Raw genomic sequence first — 20,549 nt, 5'->3', positions numbered from 1 at the left:
TCCCAAAATGCGCCGTGCCTGAGAGGCAAACAGAGAGAAGGGCTGTACCGGGAGGAGGTGAGCCTCCTCAGGAAAAAAAAAAAACGGAGGGTTGGCCTCTTTTCCTGCCAACGCACTGAAGCTAAACTCCAAACATCTCATGCCGACGGTGAGACCCGACTTTGTTTTCTCTGACCAGTATTTCATTGTTTTTGTTCCAGAATTGTGTTAACAGGAAGTGGCGTAGAAAAGACTTGCTTTATTAATATGGAAGTACAGAGTGGAGTTGTACACACCTGTCCAGGCGCCGAGCCTGACATTTGTCAGTGTGACTGTACTGACTGTTGCACCGTGGTTAGTGAAGCTGGAGCTCTTAGGTCTGAATCTGTGCTGCTGAGTCTTTCTTGTTCTGTATGGATCATTAATGAATGTGACGTTTGTTTGAGAATATTTTCAGATGACCCAATCAAAATATGCACATGAATATGATTAAAATGTGTATTTAATATAGAACAGGAGTAGGTACTACTGTACTACAGTAGAATACGCAGAAAGTAATCCTGCCATGCAGTATTTCATCAGAATAGACGTTTTTGCAGTCAGTAGTACAGTGACAGTGGCACAGCACTTTGATCATAGCAAGAGGCGCTGAGAGAACTGAGACTACTGTGTCATAGGCTTGACAAGACCAACCTGTTTTTGTGCACTGGTGTAAGAAACCACATTATTAATGACTGACTCACTGTGACAAGTCTTGAATGGGTAGTGTCCTTTTACGCAAACAAGTGACAGACTGAAGAGTTCAGGCTTTATTCCACGTTTGGAACAGTTTTCCGTAACAGACAGAAGCCCTGCAGAAACCCTGAGGCTGGGAAAGAAAGGCAAAGGCAGAACAATAACTGTACTCACATGTCTTTTATTGTGTAGCGACTTGTTGTTGTCATGTGTCACAGCATTTTAAAATATATGTCCGCTTATAGATAAGTTCAGGGCTGCAGCTAACAATTACTTTTATAAATTATTCTGCCTATTATTTTCTTGTTTAATCGTTTGGAAGTGAAAAATGTCCATCAAAGATTTGACTCATTCAGATTGCTTGATTTGTCCAACTAATGGTCCAAAACCCAAAGATATTTAGTTTATAATGATAGAAGACGAAGATAAGCAGATAACATTCATATTTGAGAAGCTGAAGCCAGTGAATTGTGGACATATTTCTTAAATAATAAGATTTTTAAAATGACTGCCAACTAATTTTCTGTTGATTAAGTAATAGGCTAATTGACTAATTGTTCAGCTACAGATAAGTTATATCCATAAATAGGGAATATATTGGGTATTGATTTTGTTCCCTTCAGGACCCCTGGTTAGATTCATTAAGGAATAATGTAAAGAATAAATACATTTTTTTAGACTAGTAAGAGTTGCTAGTAAAGGAAAAAAACTGAGAAATTAAAACTCTATTGTTTTGACATTTTCAGATGAAAATATGGCAGCTGAAAGAGCAAGGTCCTTCCGTCGTGTTGGTAGTCTTATGCGAAGTAAATCTGAGGGGACACTGATTGACCTGGGAGACAGTGCCTCAACAAGTGACAACCTGAATGGTAAAATTCCAATTTTGAAACATATGCAGCCTGTGCTATAAATTTTTAATGACAATATATTGATAATGTTAATAGAACCAAGGTATTATTTTTTTTATAGGTGGGTATGTGACACAAATCACCCAAGTCTCTGATTGGCCACTTTTACAGCCAGAAGTCACTCATTCATCTCAGGCAAAAAATCCTTTTTGGAACAAACTATCTGGATCAAACCCTTTCTTAGATGACATTGTGCAGAGCGGTACAGACAAACACATTTTAAACACATCCAACGTAAAACGAGACACTGGAAAACATTTGGACACAAATAATGATGATGACAGCAGCACATCTTCAGATGAAGGCAACGTGGGGAACTTTTTGGAGAAAAAACACAAAGTTGCCAACAGATCTGGAAGGTGGAGGAGTGCTTCAGACATTCTGGATGACCTGGAGAGAAAAGTGCCAAAACGTGAGGACAGCTTCAAACCGCCTAGGCCAGTGCTGAACCCAGATTTTGAGTGGCTGAAGAATGACAGAGAGGCCTATAAGATGGCCTGGCTGAGCCACAGGCAGCTAACCCGCTCCTGTCTGGACTTAAATCTGATAAGCCAGAGCCCAGGATGGGCTCAGACCCAGGCCACTGGCTTTCAGGTCATCTGCAGGATCGGCCACACTGGAGGCTCAGTACAGCTACCGGACTCAGAAGTTAGCATCCATATCCCAGAAGGACATGTTCCTCCTGGAGAAGTCCAGGAAGTTACACTGAAAGCAATGCTAGACCCTCCTCCTGGACTCAATAACAACTACATGACAACCATGAGTCCGCTTCTAGAGGTGGTCCTCAGCAACATCAACACAAAGGAGTGTATCTCCCTGGAGATGAAACTGTCCGGAGAGGTGAAGGATGACCCGTTAAGTCAGGTTATGACCACTGTGGTCGGGATGGTGTCCAACAAAAGACAGGGACCTTATATAAAAGTGGACGACTGTTACATTTACAAGAACATGATGCAGATGAAGCTCCAGGACCTGAAGACACATTTTTATGTGATTGCAGTCGCAGAGGCCTCTGCAGTCCAGTCCCCTGCTACATCAGTATGGGATTACCTTGACCGCCAAATCGCTGTAGCAGTTTATGGTCCCAGGTACATCCATCCGTCATTCAAGGTTGTAATAGTGGTTTGCTGTCATGAGGAGGTTCCACCAAAGCTTCCATTTTCAGATATATGTCGAGGCAACAAGAGCCTGCCTCCACTTGTGCTGCAGCTTTGGGGAAAGCATCGGTTTAAACCAGACAAACTGAATAACCTGCACGTCAGAGTTAGCATCACAGACTCTGTGTTTAAAATCAAACCTGAGGATGAACTGAAAGAAGTGAGGCAAAGTCAGCTCAAAATAGGGACAGTTTTGCATCTTCCAGTTGCATTATCTTGTGCAGGCAAAAAGGAAATTGCTCCCTTTAAATTAGACCTAGAAGTGAAGGAATCAAACACTGCAACAGCTGCACATTTCCAGGTGCCCTCCCCTTCTACAGCACCCATTCGATCTGAAAAGCGAGCGCCGAGGCAGATAGAAAGGCGGACTGAAATGGCGAGAACCGTGCCCATTCCTGAGGAAAGTGTTCCAGATTTCCCCAAATTTGAAGACAAACCTGTGAACCTACAGTGGTATGGTGTAGCCCTAAAGTCGGTACTACGTCAGCCACGTGTAGACTACCTTCTGGAGTACTTCAAGGGGGACACTGTGGCTCTCCTTTCCAGAGAGACTGTTAGGTCAGTGGGTAACTCAAAAGTAAAGGAGTGGTATATTGGATTTCTGCGAGGTAGGACTGGTTTGGTTCACTGCAAAAACATCAAGCTCATAACCAGAGACCAGGTGATTGACTTCACCGGCATTCAAATCACCACAGAGGTCCTCTTGGACAACATGGCTCTGCCCTTCAAGAAGCTTACGTATATGTACTCTGCCATCCAGACGCTGGTCACAGAGCACATAACCAGCTGGAGAGGCTTTGCTGATGCTTTAGGGTACAGCAACCTGTCACTGGACAGCATTACAAGGAGGCATGCTGAAACTGAGGCTGATAAGGTGGCCTGTGTTCTGGAAAAGCTGAAGGAAGACTGTCACACTGAGAGGAGCAGGAAAAAGTTTCTGCATGAACTCATGTTGGTAAGTAGAGAAAGATAATACATTTTAATTTCCGACAAATTCACATTGTTAATGAGAATATGTGTATTTAACATTTCAATCTTTGTTTCCACTTAGAAAGAAGCAAAGAAGAAAAATAGCAAATCTTGTTGTTGCAGAAGTCCCACAATAACTGTCATACACACAACCCACCACTTGAGCTATAGTAATGACCCAGCCTGTGTCATGTGCTTTCCATGATTTTGTAGGAGCTTATCTCTTATCTCTATTCAACCTAGGGCCTGCTCAAGATGGACTCAGTGAATCTAGTGGCCCTGATGATTCAGAACACAGTCATCCTTTCCACTGCTGTGGAGCTCGGGATTCGATGGCGGGAGCTTGCTGAGAAGATGGGAAAACTCTCCAGCGCTCAGATAGCCAGCTATGAGGCACCACACCGAGGGAGGAGTGGAGAAGTCAGTTCCCAGGTCAGTTTAACAGTTTACATTGACACAGCAAGTAATGGATAACAGTTGAATGGATATGGATACAGCAGATAATACTGATCTGACAGGCTTGAGTATGATGTACCTTCTATTTTACAAATCAATTTACCATTTCCTGTTCCATTACAGTCAATGTGGAAGCCTGCCTACGACTTCCTGTACTCTTGGAGTCTGCGTTATGGAGACAGCTACAGGGACATGATCCAGGATCTGCACCTGGTCTTGGACAAAATGAGAAACCCTGCCACCAGACAGTGGAGGCAGCTGACTGGTGCCCTCATCACAGCAAACTGCCTCGACATCTTTCGAGCCTCTGCTTACCCGAAAAGCTAAACGTTCCACAAATGCACTCTTGTGATGACGAAAACCTCTGCGCACGAGGTTTGTTACATAAGGTTTTGATAAAGATGTTACTTAATTCTTCCTGTTGTCATATATCATATATCAAAGCATTAGAAACAACTTCAGTCAGGTACTTGCACTATATGTACAGATCTCACTTGGTGATTATACAGATGTTCTCACAATTATTGAGCTGTGAAGGAATGTCACTTCATCTTGCAGACAGAAGAAAATTAAGTTTAGTTTATCATTTTTATCTACATGCCTGTGCCAATGTAATCAAGCCTTAAAGTGAAATGTAATTTTGGTAGATCATTTTCAAAAACTGATGCTTTCCCACTTAAATGTAAAACTACATTAGTTAGGGACTGACACCCTGAGTAACTATAATCTTAGCTATTATGTAGAAATGTGTTCAAATATTTTATTTCTTTACCCTTGAGAAGTGGGTAATTATTAACCCAGATACTATTAACGCAGATAGATTGCATTCTTTTAATCATATGCCCAGTACATTAAGTGTTTCTGCAAATGTATTTCACCCAAATGGCACATTGCATATAATGTTCTTTCTCTATCTGATTATTTATGAATCTGAGTAGATTTTTAATACCACACTGCTCTAACCTCTGCAGTGCCTATGAGCCTTTCCGACTTTTTTTTAGATGATTCCACATACTGCTTTTACCTACTCAAATTTAGACAACAGAATGTACATACAAATCCTCTTTATTAGGATGCACATTCGCCATGATTGAGCTTATTATATTCATATGAGTTACAGGTCCTAGTTTTCTTCACGGCACTATAAGCAGGTGAGAAAACCAATAAATGTGAATGAACACTGTTGCTGGCTAGCAATCTCAAGGGTTTCAATACTTTAACTTATATTTACTGTAGATTGTGGGCTGAAAATGAGAATGTTCTTCCAAAGTGAAACGTGCCTTATACGTTTCCAGATGCCAGTAAACAAACTGTAAAGATATTTTACAGCACATGTGTCATAAACTATTGTTGCCTTTCATTTTTAGTGTACTTTCTATTTTTATACTTAGACGTGTATAAAGCAGATCATTTTATAAGATGTCCAATGAGATCATAACACTCATTTAGGCATCTTGTTGTTATTGCCAAAAGGAAACCTCAATGTTTAGAGTGGTGCCATGTACAAGTACACTGTTCCCTCAGTCACTGAAATTCTAGACCACTGATGTTTTTGATACTGAAATGGAGAAGTGTTGCATAAGATATGAATAAATATTAACTGGAGTAAGCTGTCTAATCTGTTTACCTTTTAATAAAGATGTTATTCAGTACAATGACTTCTACTACTAAAACAACAAACAGAGTGCTATCCCTTGAAAAAATTTGTGAGCTGGCCAAATCACAAAAACTGCTATATATGCTGTTTAACACCTTATGTGACATTTGAATTTTTTTCTGTTTTGGAGAGTTAAATTACACCATCGAAACAAATGTCTTTTCCCCGCAGTGTTTCCATTGATTTTCTCTCGACTGTTTGCTTTTCTCTACACTGTTTGTTTAAGCTAGTTTCAGCTGAGAGCACTGTGTGCTGGTTCCCTATCAAACAGAGAGCACAGAATGCTGAGCCGACTTTACTTTGGCTCACTGAAAGCACCTCGGGAAAAGTAAATCAAATAAAGAAAATGGTATCAGGCAACAGAGTGAACTGATTCAATCTCCAGTGTGAGAATGATTGTAGAAGGTTGTACTTAAGAGATCTTTTTTGAAAGGGCTGATGATAAACAGTGTAGGATCATTTAGCATGAAGGAGTTGAGCGGGAACATAAAAGACATAATTGCTGATATAAAATGTCAGATCTGATGTTCATTGAGAAACCAAACAAGAACTTTTTTGCACATCAGTGCTTAGCTTTTTTTGTCTCACCCAAATAACATATTTCGTATGAACATCGGTCTGATATGACAAAGTATTCAGATACTTTTTCCTTTATTACCCTGTATTACCTCCTTTATGTCCCACACAGCTAGAATTATGCCACCTCTCAGGCAGTAAGTAAAGAAAAATCTGGGAGCTAACCCCAACCTCATAATTTTGTGTTACACTTAGTGCTTGGAAAAGCATATTTCCCAATCATGGCAAAGAATTTCTGATTAATTGGACATTCATCCTGAAAAATGAAGAAATTCTGGTTATAGCAGAGAGCTGCTGTGGAAAATCTAACATTTTATCAGGCATTTAGAACAAATATAGAGAGAAAATCTGAGAGTCACTTGTCCAGATTGAATTTAAACTGGCTTCTGAAACAAATTGACGCACCTAGGTTTTAAGTATTTCATAGCAGACTTCCCCTGGCGTATGTTCAGCTCTAGTCTGTGAGCGCTGCTTCCTTTATTAGGGGACACAGAGAAGACAAAGGTTCACTGTTCACTGAAGAATCCCCCTCTCAGATTATCTACCTGATGCACTGGCTCTGACAGATGACTCATCATAGATGAACAGCTGACAACGTGTTATGGAACCAAACATTAATGATTCAATATCAGTACTGAACATTGCTGCTATAGCTGTGAACATTCAAGATAACATACTCAGTTGCAATGAATATGAAACACCAAGTGTTACCAAGTCATTTAATATATAATTCTTATAAAAATATATAATGTGTAGTGCACTTATACACACATATACACACACAAACACAGACACACACATGGAATTAGAAAACAAGTGGACACTGAAATGTGCAAAAACTTGAAAGCTTTTAGCTTTTTTGAGCTAGTTTTCATCTATATTTGACAATAATACATAATTAATACATAAATATTTGGAACACTCGTTAAAGTTATATTGTTGTTGCGTCAGTACATGTATGATTCAGCAATGCATGTTCAACTTTATTATATATTTTGCAGGGTGCTGCCACAACACGATATAGGCCGAGGCGCTGACATATAGGTAGAAATGAAAGGGAAAAAACAAAAAATGTTAGAGGCACCCAATTTAAAAATGGACACTGCCTTTTTAGGTCCCCATTTTTCAGATGCAGTGAGGCATTAAACTTTGTGACTAATGAAATGTGACCACTTGTGTTTTGGGAGCCTTTTTTAGCAGCAGATAGAGTGTGGGAGCACGGATAACACAGTTATATTGCAGCCTGTCAGAGACTTCGGAGATATTCCATGTGCTGACATTTATGATGTCCAACACTGTGGGCCATAATGCTGTGCAGTGTGTTGACATCTTTCACACTGATACAAGTGAAAACTTGACTAAAATATGCAGGATAAACAACACTGTTCAAGACATTCTTGACATTGCACATGGCTGCAGTGGTTTCACTGGATAATCACTTGCAGTTCAACTGGTTCACCTGTGGGCTACCCAGTGCTGAAGAGCAGACAATGAAGCGAGAGAAATGAGGGGGAAAGAAAACTCTGCAATTCAAAGGAAGGAAGGCTGAAAATGAAGAATCAATCAATAGCAATTTGAGTGGATCACTGGGTTCAACAGGAGTTCAACTCTATTCCGATGGGAGATAACTTTTTTTTTGTTGCTTATTTTGACTTTTCTGGCATTTACCCAGGCTACAGAGCAAGACTTATGCACCAGGAAAATTAACTCTAAGCCACAAAAGAGCCGCCACAACAATTCGCCTTAAGCAACCATCTTTTTTTCTTTTTCTTTTATTTATTTATTTATTTATTTTTTGACATACCACATTTTCTTATCCCCTTGCTAGGAGTAGGCTGAAGTGTGACTCATCTTACCATCCTTTTTGCACACTTCCCAGTAGACCTGTGTCTGTCCTCTTTCCTCATTGCATTTGCAAAAGTGCATTTGTAGTTGTCAAAGGGCTAACTATGGCATCTCTCCTCTGAACTTTACACAGTTTGCTCTCATTGAAACTAGCTGATCAAAACAGAGAAGAGCACAGTCAACACAGAGTATGTGTTTATGTCTGCAGCTTCTGCTGCTGTGGTGGTTCACTCAGAGGTCCATGCCAGTATGAGCCACTGCTCTTCCTCATAACACATCAACACGTTAACACATTAAATAGCCACTGATGCTCCTGCCAAACCTGCATCAACACTAAGTCCTGCCATTTAGTGTGTGAATATTGAACTGTTCTAAAAGTACATGCTGAAGCGTCTCCTGTTTCTTGTGCAATAAAATGCAACACTGAGAATGTTCTCAGACTTGTACATGCTTAGGTTTATCCCCGACTACAGCACTGAAATTCCAGTAATGCACCAAACTAGGCACACGTCCAAGATGCTGAGGTTTGCTCTTACATACAGAGAAAGGCCATGTTTGCACAGCATATGTTCTGTATGTATCTCCTGGTTTCTAGGCCTCGTAATTCAAGGTAAATACTCACCACAGATTGCATTTCAAGAAGTGCCCCAGACAGGTCTTGTTCTTCATCAGAACGACGGACAGGGTGAGACCTCACAAACAAAGCTCATCTCAGCTGCTCAGTCTGCTGTGGTGATCCAGGTGGGATTAAGGAGAGGTTGACAGGATTTTTATTTTCTTTTAGAGGGAAAAAATGCTGAAATTACTGTTTCATTTGGCTCTTACCCCAGGTAAAAGCCAAGAAAAACTTTTCTGCACTTTTTTTCACAGAAATTTGGATGATGCACTAACTGAGAAGATGTTGACTAACCTTCATATTACAGTTATGTTTTTTTACCCTTCTCTTTCTCCTAAAATGGCTTAAAGCTCAGTAACACAACTGAAACGAACTGGCTCAGTGATTTTGATTTGTTGTTACAAATGGCGGCTGTAAGAAAAACTCATTTCTAATGTCACTCAATTACATTAATTACACACTGATACAATTTTAGAGCAGATTTTCTGCTCTCACTAAGAAGTGTCATCTCTAATTCGGTATATATTGTGTTTCACTGTGCACCAAAACAGGAGCAACACAGTACCTGATGCTTTTCATCCAGCGGGTGGCGCCATTGTATTGATGCTGGGCTGGTTGCAGTGACTGTGTTCATTTGCATCATCTCTGATGTGTTATTACCAAACAAAGCTTAATCACAAATAAATAATAACATAACATGGCTTCATTATGTCTTCCATCTGTTAAAGAAATAATCTTGTGCAACAATAACAGAAACAACTTCTATGCATGGTAAACATGTCACAGAGAGATAAATAAAGCGTGAACAATGCCGAACACATTATCAAACTTTATTTACTTGATGTTTCAAATTTCCAGAAGAGTAGGAACTGTCAAAAGCATGTGGTAGATGTTAAAACTATGTTTGTCTAAAAGATGAGGGACACAGTACAATAAAACTACAAGAATTTTGGGTTATTTTTAATATTTTTTCCTAAAAAACAAATGCTCATACAGGCCTACGTCTGACAGACATGACCACGCTGCTATAAGAAAGCATGCTCAGAGTTCGCTCTGATTTCTTAAGCCAACAGCCCTGGGAGTCATCCACAAATCACTGTTATGAACAGAAGCATTCCTCTGTCCTCTAGGGTATATAGGGCTTCATTTGGTTTGCCTCCATGATATATGTCGAGGGCAAGAAGTCATTTAGCTTTCAATTTATTAGCTTGGTGATTTATGCATGCTGCAAAGGTAGTGGTGGTGTCTCCTAGCCCACCATCCCACCGCCATCCTCCAACCCCCACACCCCCTTCAGATTGGACACTAATAATTTGGTAATAGATGATGTGAAAGCAGAGAAAGTTCAGCAATTAGAAGAGTCAGAAAAAAGGGACATGGGTTTATTGTTTCTATGGCTGCACTTCATTTGTCACTGGTGTTTTAGTCACTCAGTAAAGGATTAAATGCTGAGACCACAGCAACCTGCACCAAGGTTGGACTCCATATATTAAGGAAACTCGACCTACTCGTGTTGTCAGGAATTCTGGAGGTTATGATTCTCCCTGTGTGGAAATCCATATCGCAAAAATAGAGAGAGTAGAGTGTAGAGTGTAAACCTGTAATGGTTTTTTTTTTTCCAGTTTTAGCTGAAAATGTTTGTGGTGTATGTTACAAGGTGTTGATTTTTGCCCAGAGTTCAATGCCTTTCTTCTGACTAACAGCCTGCTTGGAGCCTCTTCCCATGACCACCGCTGGGAAGGAGGAAGCTCTGTTACCAAATGACTCACAGGGAAAAAAAACAACCTGAAGTGTTTGGCAGCGCTCAGAGCGGCTTTGTGAGTAATCACCATCCACATCCTTGGACACCTCACTTTGCTCTCACTCTCACTTTTTCCATCAACCAACCTTACAGAAACTGAGTTTCGTCATGGCAGAACACTGCGATAAAGATTAGGGAAAATTGGGAGACACAAATAAACCCCGTATTTTTTGATAAACATCCGCATCTGCACCTCAGACCACAACAAAGCCGCTGATTTATAGAGATTACTTTGCCTGCAGTGGAATGATGGCAAAGTCTTTCTCCAGTTCCTCTTGTGTTAGTAGATAGGTTTATTTTCGTTGATGTGATCACATCCTATCTTGCAGCAAAAAGTTTTGTCAGGTGTACCATGATGTCGTGGGGGAGGTGCAAAGAGTGTGTCTGCTGACAGGTCTGATGTACCAACCGTGACACCACAGTTCGACAACAAGCTAAAAACCAGATGGAAGGGGACTGGGAATGAGACATGGGAATGTTAAGGATTGCAGCACAACATTTTGATAATGACTACTTTACTACTGAGCCTCGAGTGATCTTTTTCTCTTTTTTAAAGCAGTGCATTATTCTCAAAATAAAAGCTCTAATAAGCAGACTGCATTTCATCTTCAAATCTCAAGCCTTCTTACTATATGAGCCATCATTATAAACTACTGGCTTCCTATCTTTAGAATACCTGTGATGGAACGAGCATTCAGACCCTTTACTTAAGTGAAAAAAAAGCACCAATTTCACAACATAAAAACAGATTATAAGTGGAAGTTGTGCGTTCAAAATCCTTTAAGTATTAGCAGCAGAATGTATTAAAGTTAATTCAAAGTAAAATTTCTGCAGAAAAATGTCCCCTGTGAGTGATATATTGTCATATTTAACATTATTAGATTGTTAACACTGATGTATCAACAGCATTTTACTATTGCAGCTGGTCATCTAAAAAATCTATGATACTTTATATACAGTTACGTAGCTTAGCACAGTGGTCCCAGTCCTGGGGGTTGAACCCTTCAAAAGCATCACGAGATAAATTTGAGTGGTCGTGACGTGATTATTTGGATAGAACAGGAGAAAAAACATAGCTCTGCAACACAAGGACCTTTCTTTAAACTTAGTTGTAAGATATAGGATATTTTTTTTCCTTTTGAACCTCAAACAGACATTTAAATGAAACAATCTGAGAAATTTTAAGGGAGAAATCACTTTTGGCAGAACTGCTAACAACTCCTTAATCAATCAATCATCTAATTATATATTTTATAGTGTAAAAGCTTAATCTGGAAAGTATAGCTGTCAAAAAAATATAGTGGATTATGACGTAGCAAAACATAGAAAAGTAAAGTGCAAGTACCTCAATAGTGTACTTTCCCTTTCCACCACTGAAGAGAGCCAAATGTGCATAAGTTTTCAAGCAGCTTTGGACCACTGCTGCTTATTCTTATAGTAAAGACACATTCCTATTACCAACTATTACTCAGAGAGTCCCCAGCAGATGGTGAGAACAGCCATAAGCTGCAGGTGTCTACACTTCACAGCAGCAACTAATGTCTTTGACAGACCTGAGCTCTCAGCATCTGAGTGGAGCTCAGACAGTCCACCTTCACTCTGTCTTGACAGTTCTGTAGGTCGTCCTCATGGAGAGGTTATTTATCGTGATGAGAAGTGATCAGTATGTTTGCGAGAATAAAAGCAACAACTTGATATATACAGTAATTATTGTCTCTCCAGCAGCTCTTCTCTAACTGGAAATACTGAAAGTGATGATGAGGCTGAATGACTGAGTGAAAAGAGCTGGGTGGTCATGATCACACAACTTCCACATTGATGAGTAAAAGTAAACAACACTTAGGGGGGGAGAGGGGGGGTGTAAAAATCTACAGTCAGCCGAGATCGGGGAGGAGAGATAAATCCGTCAAAGAAGAGTGTCTTCTTGGCTAATTTCTGTCAACCAAGAGGGAGAACAAGCAGGGCTGAAGGGCTCCCGTTCCAAAAACAACATAGCTGGAGAGGTAGCCTATTGTGTCCTGACAGATTGGTCTGACTGAAGGAGGAGGAGGAGGTCGCCTCTAACTGACACACTGGGAGGAGCAGAGGTGAGCAGAAATCTGGGGGAGATGGGAACACAGCTGCGGTTCAGAGGAGAGTTAGTGTCGTTACTACCTCACATAATTCAGAGATGACTGCCTGCAAAGGTTGTGTGAGTGTCTTTGAATTTATCACGCTGTATGCTTGTTGGATTAAAAGCTACATAAAGAGTATCTATCTATTTATCTATCTATCTATCTATCTATCTATCTGTAGATAAGCACCCGATGTGATCCTCCACACTCCTGTTTTTTTTGGGAGATCCTCCTCTGTCCAGATCACTCCCCAGGTCCTCGCACCCCGCCCCCACACCTCTGCCCATCATCCCTCTGTACGCTATTCATCCTCATGTGCAGCTGGAGCACTCTGTTTGACCTCCCCTCTCCTCACAGAGCCCTTATTAACCGGGACTGTGGTGGGACTCTGTGGTTAGCGTGAAGAACCACACTGGACTACTGACGTTATGCTCATCACTTACATAAGTCGATGTGACATGCCCATGTTACGCCACTTTCCACCTCTGCCAGGGTTATTTTGCTGGGCTTTAAGCCGCAGATAAAGATAAAAGACCCCGTGGTTACATTTGGAACAGTTAGTTCCTCTTTTATTATTTCATATTGTGAGCATGACTGATGACATTCCAGCCAAAGGTGGTCTCTGCCAAGTCGTCTTGTCAGTTATGTTCAATATATGAAACAATAAAGGAAATAGCTCGTGGGGAAATGACAGCAGTGTATGAGAATAATTTCTTTTTTCCTGTGTTTGTGATTGCTATCCAGCATGCACCTGCACAGCACTTTTAGATGTTGGTGTGCTCTTATGAAAATACTCTGTCCATTCCACAGATGCCATAATAAAAAAAAAAAAAAGATTTAGAGCAGCAACAACAGTTACATGAGCTGTAATATTTTTGCATGAAAAGTTGTTTCCCATTTTCAATTTGTGTTCATTTAATCCAATATCAAGACTTTTCTACTATTATTAACACATCATCGATGGAAAGGTCAGTTTACCTTCGGTACAGTGCAATCATTAAGTAGAAAAGTAGCACTTTTTGGTTGTGTTGGCTCCTTGCTCCAGCACATTTGATCTAAAAAGGCAATAACATTGAGGTTTGAGTGCTGCCTTTCAGCTTTTATTTGAGGGCATTCACATCCACATCAGATGAACCTTGTAGCATTTGAAGCCTGTTTTATATTTTGACATTTCACTGGGACCATTTCATCAGCAGAAAATAATTCCAAAAAAAAAAAACCTGTTGACAGCAAGATCTGTGGATTATCAAGAGCAACTGGGGCATTGTTTCTGGAAAAATATGTGGCTGTTGCATTTCATGAATGTTATTTTTCAGTGTCATGAGCACGAGAAACAAAATTCCATTGTAGGGTGGCCACAGAAATCACAGATAAACTCAAACTTCAGCATATAAAACCAACACTTTCTCCAGAGATACCACTAGGTGTAAGTTATTTTAATTATTTAATTTTATTCTTTTTATACTGTTCACTGAAGAACATTATGTATTGATATGGAGTAATGGCTACCAGTGTTCACTGTTTCTTCCTATCAAGCATTTATTTTAGTGTATATAGACACAAACACATCTATGAGATATATTTGTATTTATTTGGTGTATAGTGGAATTCAGTTCCTTCTACCCTCATGGGAATAAACTGGGTGGACAAAAAACTAGAAACATCCCTCAGAATAACACAAGCACAGTGTCACAAACCACAAAATGACAATAAAGTTGAATCATCAACCTACGACTGCAGATTCAATCAAAACCTTAATGAATGAGACATTACTCTCTAAATTCACAGCAGCACCTGTCAAACTCCTACAGTCTGGCCAAAATATGGTAAAACTACTGTAACTCTGTGAACAGATATTTTCATTGCATGGGTCATTACACTGGTCTCCGTGCTGCAGTGGCCTGGGTGGATGTGTGTGTGGTCTGCTGGGTGGCAGCGTGCTTTATAGGCAGCAGAAGGCACGGCTCAGTGATACTGAGGTTTAGGTTTTAGCAGTGGCACGAGCACAAAAATGTATGAGCTGATGTTCATCTCATGGTTTTCACTGACAGAAACAATTAAAAGTCAGAGGGTTAAAGGCAGAAATCAGTGATTCTGCGCGTTATTGTTTTCTTTACTACATAGTATATATTGTGTTGTTGTTCTGTGAGGAAAGTCAGACCAGTGAAACGCTTTCTCAAATTCTTGGAGGAAGCCCTGTGTTTGTTTTGTGTGTGTGTGTGTATGTGTGTGTGTGTGTGTGTGTGTTATAAACAGAGATTATACTGCTGGGATGCCAGTTCCTCCACAGACCCCACATCACCCCGAGCTTCCAAGCTGTGAAAACATACTGGAGGTTTGTTGGTTCTTAGTGGCTAATAAGGTGTCATTGTGTGGTAGAGCTGTCTGATATCCCACAGAGTCATTAGGATGACACGAATAGATTTAACAGTGGATCTATTACACACAGACACGTGTAGATACTCGTGCACCTTCTCGTGCACAGAGTCAGCTTTTCATGCTACAAAAATCTATACTTTTTTATCAGATAAGACTACAGGAAAAGGCAGGCTTTGCTGCATTCTCTCAGACAAAGTTAAATTGTGCTCTGCTGCGGGAATACCAACTTGAACCACGATTAGAACCTGCAACATCAAAGCAAATGGTTTTCAAAGGCTTTCTTTTACAGCTAACTTCAGGAGTCCTGGCTCCTATGGGCCCAGACAGCTTATAAAGGGCTGTTTTCATCCTCACCTCCCAGCTCAACACACCAAATCCTCTCTCGCCACCACTGGACTGCTGTTATCAGAAAAAAAAAGACCTGATATGATGTCTGGATTTCTCTACAGAATGGGACATTTTGAAGCTATGGCTGAGGAAAAATGCTGTCATCCAACTCTGCTGCTTGACCTTGTTCGTCCAGAGGGTTGATTAGAAGCTATCTGGGACTGCTCTTTGAAGAACGCACCCCTGTCTTTTCTCATCCTGTGCAGCTGATCCATCCTGGCAAGCTGGCATTGGAGTCATTGCGGTTTAACTTTTAATGGAGTGAACATGAATATCACTGTCAATTGTGGGAGCCTCGTACATGTGGAGGACTGTGGTTTGTTATTTCAATAGATATGAGTAGGCTGATAGAGAAACACTGCCTTCCAAGGCCGGAGCAGAGAAAATAGACAGGTCTCTGCGGGTCTGGCTCTGGCTCAGGACTTAGTGAGTGAGAGCCTGAGTTGTGTCTGCCTTGATGTGACCTCGGGGAGGGGTGGTTAATGACGCTCTGGGGTCACTCATGACTGGTGTGTCAAGTTGCATGAGTCAGTAACATACACTTGACTTTATCATAACACCCACTCACTGCTCATTGATAAGGACAAAGGCTGTCTTCATCTGTTCTTTGCCACTGCTCCAGGCCGAGCGGACAGCATCATGCCGTAAATCGCACTGAAAAACAATCGCCGCTGTTTATCCCCTCTTCATGTTCCTGTAATTGTCAGGCCCTGACAGGCTGTATCTGACTGATGAAGGTTTTGTCTTTATTAAAGATCAACACTGGAGAGGTTGTCCTGTGATGACATCATATTTGGGGGAAGCAGCTGTGTTTTCTCAGAGTCACTTCAGCAGCAAAGTGCTGAACTCAACAGAGCCATCTGCCAAGAAATGTAAATGTAGAGTGGGTGTAAATACTAGCTTTTGCGTGATTAGTTTTTAAAATAGGGAATGTTGGTGTGTCTTTGTGGACCAGGGGTCTGAGACGCCGACCATGCAATCACAACATCTCTGGTTCAAATCCGGTTGGAGTGGGAACAGTTCAATTGATATGCAGGAGAGAAAGAAAGCCAAGGGACTTCTACAAAGCCCTCCTGAATATGAACAATCTGTGATTCAATCAAATGTAATCATAAAGATCAGACAGCAAGGGAAGGAAATGGACAAAAAAACAAGGACAACTAAGAAACATTAAAAAGGAAACTTACGGCAGATCTCTGATCTTTGTAAACACAGTACAGCACTATCAAAATACTCCATCACAATTAAGTCCTTCATCTGAAATGATACAACAGTATTAGCAACAAAATCTACCTATATTATCATTATTATTGGATTGTGAGCATTGATGTATTGACATGTAATCAGTAGTTTATTGGTGTAGATGGTCCAGATGGAGCCAATTTAAATACTTGACAGTGTTTTAATCTATAAAATGGTATCATAAGTAACAAGTAAATACAGCTGTTAAATGAACGTGGAGGAGCAGAAGCATAAATAGAATATATATATATATTGGAACAGTTAGTTCCAATTATATAATATAATAGTATCTCAAGTATTTTTCACCATCATGTAAAAACAGACAGAGCGACACGTTGTTGTAAAAAGTTAATACTTTGTTTGCACTGTGCATGAAATAAATAACAAATTCAGCATTAGAATTAAGTGCTTAAGTAAAATCTACTAACTGTTGCTTTGTTTGCTGTGAGATATAGTGGGGAAAACAATGGTAGACACCTGTTAGGTACAGCAGGTAGGGAGCGGTGTATGCTGGGATCAGCACCATGGACAGGGCCAGCAAACAGGTACACTCACCTTGAAGAGTCACTATCATCATCTCCATGTAGAAATATATGGTCAAGCAATAAAAAGTTCACATTTACTTTGTAGAGGAGTGAAAAAACGAAAGTTTTGAATGAATTTTTAAGCTAGAAAATTGTTATAAGTGTGGCCATCTCTTTGGTTAGAATGTAGAATTTGAATTAGAAAAGAAACAGAAACAAGTCTCACTTAAACAAGCCTGTGTTTCTCCCAGGAACAATACTTCACTCTCAGGCCTCCACGAAGATGTAAATGGATGTTCGTTGGTGTTGTGACCTCCGACCCTGGCTGCCCCCCTGTTTCCTGAGCCAGATGCTGCTCCTGTGGACCACAGCCATCTCAACCTAAACAAAGTAATCCTCCACTAAACAAGATGGATATTGTATCACCAACCTAGTAAATACCAGAGGGTCTTATACACAGAGCTGCTCTCTTCTCATCCCTGACTGCAACCAACAGGGAAGAATCACTTCTTCTATTGTCTTATGGACAAACAAAAAAATAAAAACTTTCTTTCCCAACAGTTTTACATATAATTTACAGTAATATTACAGTATTAAAAAAAAAACACATGCCCTCTTGTGGGGGATATAATTAGAGCATGCAACACTCCTCCAAGGAAAAGTTTGAAACTTTGCAGTACTGGCTGCATGTCAAAAATGTAAGATTGGGATCATATGTTGCCTATATGAAAGTCCTTTGATCTCACTTGGTTTAAGAAAGACTAGATGGAAACATAAATCCAAAATCCATGTGGGTTAGGTCTACAGAGATGTGCCAAGGTTGCATAATACCAGCCTTCAAAAAAGAAGTGTCAGCTCACACAATTATTGGAGGTTATAGCAAACATGAGGCAGCAGCGCTTTGAAGAGACAATGGGCTTTTTTTATTTGGATGCCGATGAATGGCTGAAGTCACAAAGATACATGATAGTGGCGCTTAGACCTGCAGGAAAAGCAAAGTTGTCACAATACGTTGATTTGAATTATATTTACCTGTTTTAAAATATGATTTCGGTTCGAGGTCAGTTTACTAAATGCATAATGAGGCATTTACTTTCGATTTCCCCTGCTTAAATGAACATTATGACCAGAATATTTTGTCTATTGGTGTCATAACGATTAATTTTATAACTGCTTTTGTAATCGTAGTGTAATGTTGTGAAATAGCAGCCTTACCCAGTTATCTTTTCCAACTCTGACTTTGTATTAAGAGCATTTCTGATAGCTCCTCGGATGCTCCCACCCCTCGCCTCACGTAATTCATCTTCTTGGCCAATCCTGTCCCTCCCCAAAAAGTTTACGCCATGCAGCCTATAAGAACTGCCAAAGTTTCTCAAGTATCAGAAAAGTCTTGTCCTCCCAGGAACCCATCTATGGATACTTTGGTGTCTTCAAAGCCACATAGACCTACAAGTGGACTAATGATTTGACTTCATGAGAGGGAAATAATTTTTTGGCACCCTTTCTGGCCGCCATCTACCCAAGTGGAGATGTCTGAGGAAAATATGGGGGAAGATTCGAGCAGCTCCCCTGTCTCTCCTGTGGACAGCCTGAGCAACAGCGAGGGGGAGCTGGACAGACAACCGAAGAGATGTGGGAGGAAGAGGAGACCGAGCAGGAAAAACGGGGAGGACTCAGATAGCCCGACCCCTGGGAAAAGAGGGAAGAAGTCCAGCAGCAGCAGCCCACAGTCTTTCGAGGAGCTCCAGTCACAGCGGATCATGGCCAACGTCCGGGAGCGACAGAGGACCCAGTCTCTCAACGAGGCGTTCGCAGCCTTGCGGAAAATTATCCCCACTTTGCCCTCGGACAAACTCAGCAAAATACAGACCCTAAAGCTTGCAGCCAGATACATCGACTTCCTCTACCAGGTGCTGCAGAGCGATGAGCTGGACTCCAAAATGTCAAGTTGTAGTTATGTGGCTCACGAGAGGCTGAGTTACGCCTTCTCTGTATGGAGGATGGAGGGCGCTTGGTCCATGTCAACATCTCACTAGCATCTGGAGAAATTATGCCCAAAATGGTACGTTTGGTTTGTCGAGAGAAACTGACTGATCCGAGATTTAAACTATGGGGGGGGAAATAAAAAATAAATAACATGTTGACTGTGGCTGTGCTGTGGTGTAATGCAACACAATGATCCACCTCTCTCAAACTGCGTTATTTTGTGTCACTTTCTGCAGAGGTCAGTGATAATGAATGCGTTGTCTAACCTACAGGTGACTGCTGAATCTAATTATTACACTCTGACGGGACGAATCTGGAGTCCAGTGCTGGATACATGGGATCACTCTATTTAAGCCAAAGACGACAGAAGGTCTGGGGATCACTCCTGCAGAGGCCCGATAGGGACTTGCAGTCGTGCGTTAGTTCCGTACACCCCATTCTGATGTGCTTTCGTGTTGTCGACGACGAATGTTGAAAATATCATGTGTTTTTAAAGCAATAATTTTTTTTTTTTTTTTTTTAATAAATGCATGCCTTTGGACTTATTTCTGCGGAGGTCAAAGTGCATCGTTGAAGCAGTTGTCTCAGTGTTTTGGTGTGAGACTGTCAACTGGTGGTGTAGCTCACATTACAGACTGACTGTGTGGACCTAACCTGTGCAAAAAAAAAAAACAACAAAAAAACAAAATATTTTCAGAATACATTTATTTATTTATTGGTGAAACGTGTTACATTGAGGAATGGATCCTGTGTCTGAAATACAAATACATTCCTATTTTTTATTATCGTTTTTGTAAATGTTTGTATATTTTTTTTTGCATTAAAGAAAATGACGATGAAATTGCTTGATTGCCTTTTTTTTTTTTTTTTTTTTTTTAATGTCAATCTAGTTTAACGACAAACGGATGAAGAGGCCAATGTTAAAATAAAACACACAGAAATGTCAGTTTTGCATTAAATGACAACCATTTGCCTCTGGACAACACTTCACAACAACATTAATGACAAAAGCTTCCACCATGCCGCTAGGCACTTGGGAGAACAGATGGAGTTGTTATTGGCTCAAGTACATGGAGCTATTTTTTTTTTTTTTTTTTTTCTTACACTGCTACACACACAAAAATAAAATAAAATCCTCTCTCGTTCATGGGCTATCTGAAACTCCATAAGGAAATTCTAGTGTTTACATATAATTTAAGCGTGGAAAAGTTCCTGGTC

The 20,549-nt window shown here is 40.5% G+C and overlaps 2 protein-coding genes across 2 annotated transcripts; both read left to right on the top strand.

The window, feature by feature from the left end:
- Positions 1-5: 5 nt before the first annotated feature.
- On the top strand, positions 6-5,809 carry macc1 (MET transcriptional regulator MACC1). Its single transcript, XM_071469576.1, has 5 exons — positions 6-148; positions 1,461-1,583; positions 1,684-3,734; positions 3,992-4,180; positions 4,328-5,809. Exons 2-5 carry the CDS (start codon positions 1,469-1,471, stop codon positions 4,529-4,531), a joined length of 2,559 nt encoding a protein of 852 aa, XP_071325677.1. The 5' UTR covers positions 6-148; positions 1,461-1,468; the 3' UTR covers positions 4,532-5,809.
- Positions 5,810-18,693: 12,884 nt separating this feature from the next.
- On the top strand, positions 18,694-20,172 carry twist1b (twist family bHLH transcription factor 1b). Its single transcript, XM_071470481.1, has 2 exons — positions 18,694-19,407; positions 19,604-20,172. Exon 1 carries the CDS (start codon positions 18,875-18,877, stop codon positions 19,379-19,381), a length of 507 nt encoding a protein of 168 aa, XP_071326582.1. The 5' UTR covers positions 18,694-18,874; the 3' UTR covers positions 19,382-19,407; positions 19,604-20,172.
- Positions 20,173-20,549: the final 377 nt, after the last annotated feature.

Source organism: Trachinotus anak, unplaced genomic scaffold (assembly GCF_046630095.1).
Source record: "Trachinotus anak isolate AG129_WGS33_773 ecotype Australia unplaced genomic scaffold, CSIRO_AGI_Tana_v1 ptg000032l, whole genome shotgun sequence".
Taxonomy (NCBI): domain Eukaryota; kingdom Metazoa; phylum Chordata; class Actinopteri; order Carangiformes; family Carangidae; genus Trachinotus; species Trachinotus anak.
The sequence above is the reverse complement of the archived record's forward strand: the minus strand, read 5'-3'. Positions and strand labels throughout refer to the sequence as shown.

Bases quoted from the DNA above. Each gene is read 5' to 3' on its own strand.
- twist1b (XM_071470481.1), top strand. From the start codon at position 18,875: ATGTCTGAGGAAAATATGGGGGAAGATTCGAGCAGCTCCCCTGTCTCT.
- macc1 (XM_071469576.1), top strand. From the start codon at position 1,469: ATGGCAGCTGAAAGAGCAAGGTCCTTCCGTCGTGTTGGTAGTCTTATG. The intron at 1,584-1,683 runs GTAAAATTCCAA...TTTTTTTTATAG, and splicing joins AACAAGTGACAACCTGAATG to GTGGGTATGTGACACAAATC. The intron at 4,181-4,327 runs GTCAGTTTAACA...GTTCCATTACAG, and splicing joins GTGGAGAAGTCAGTTCCCAG to TCAATGTGGAAGCCTGCCTA.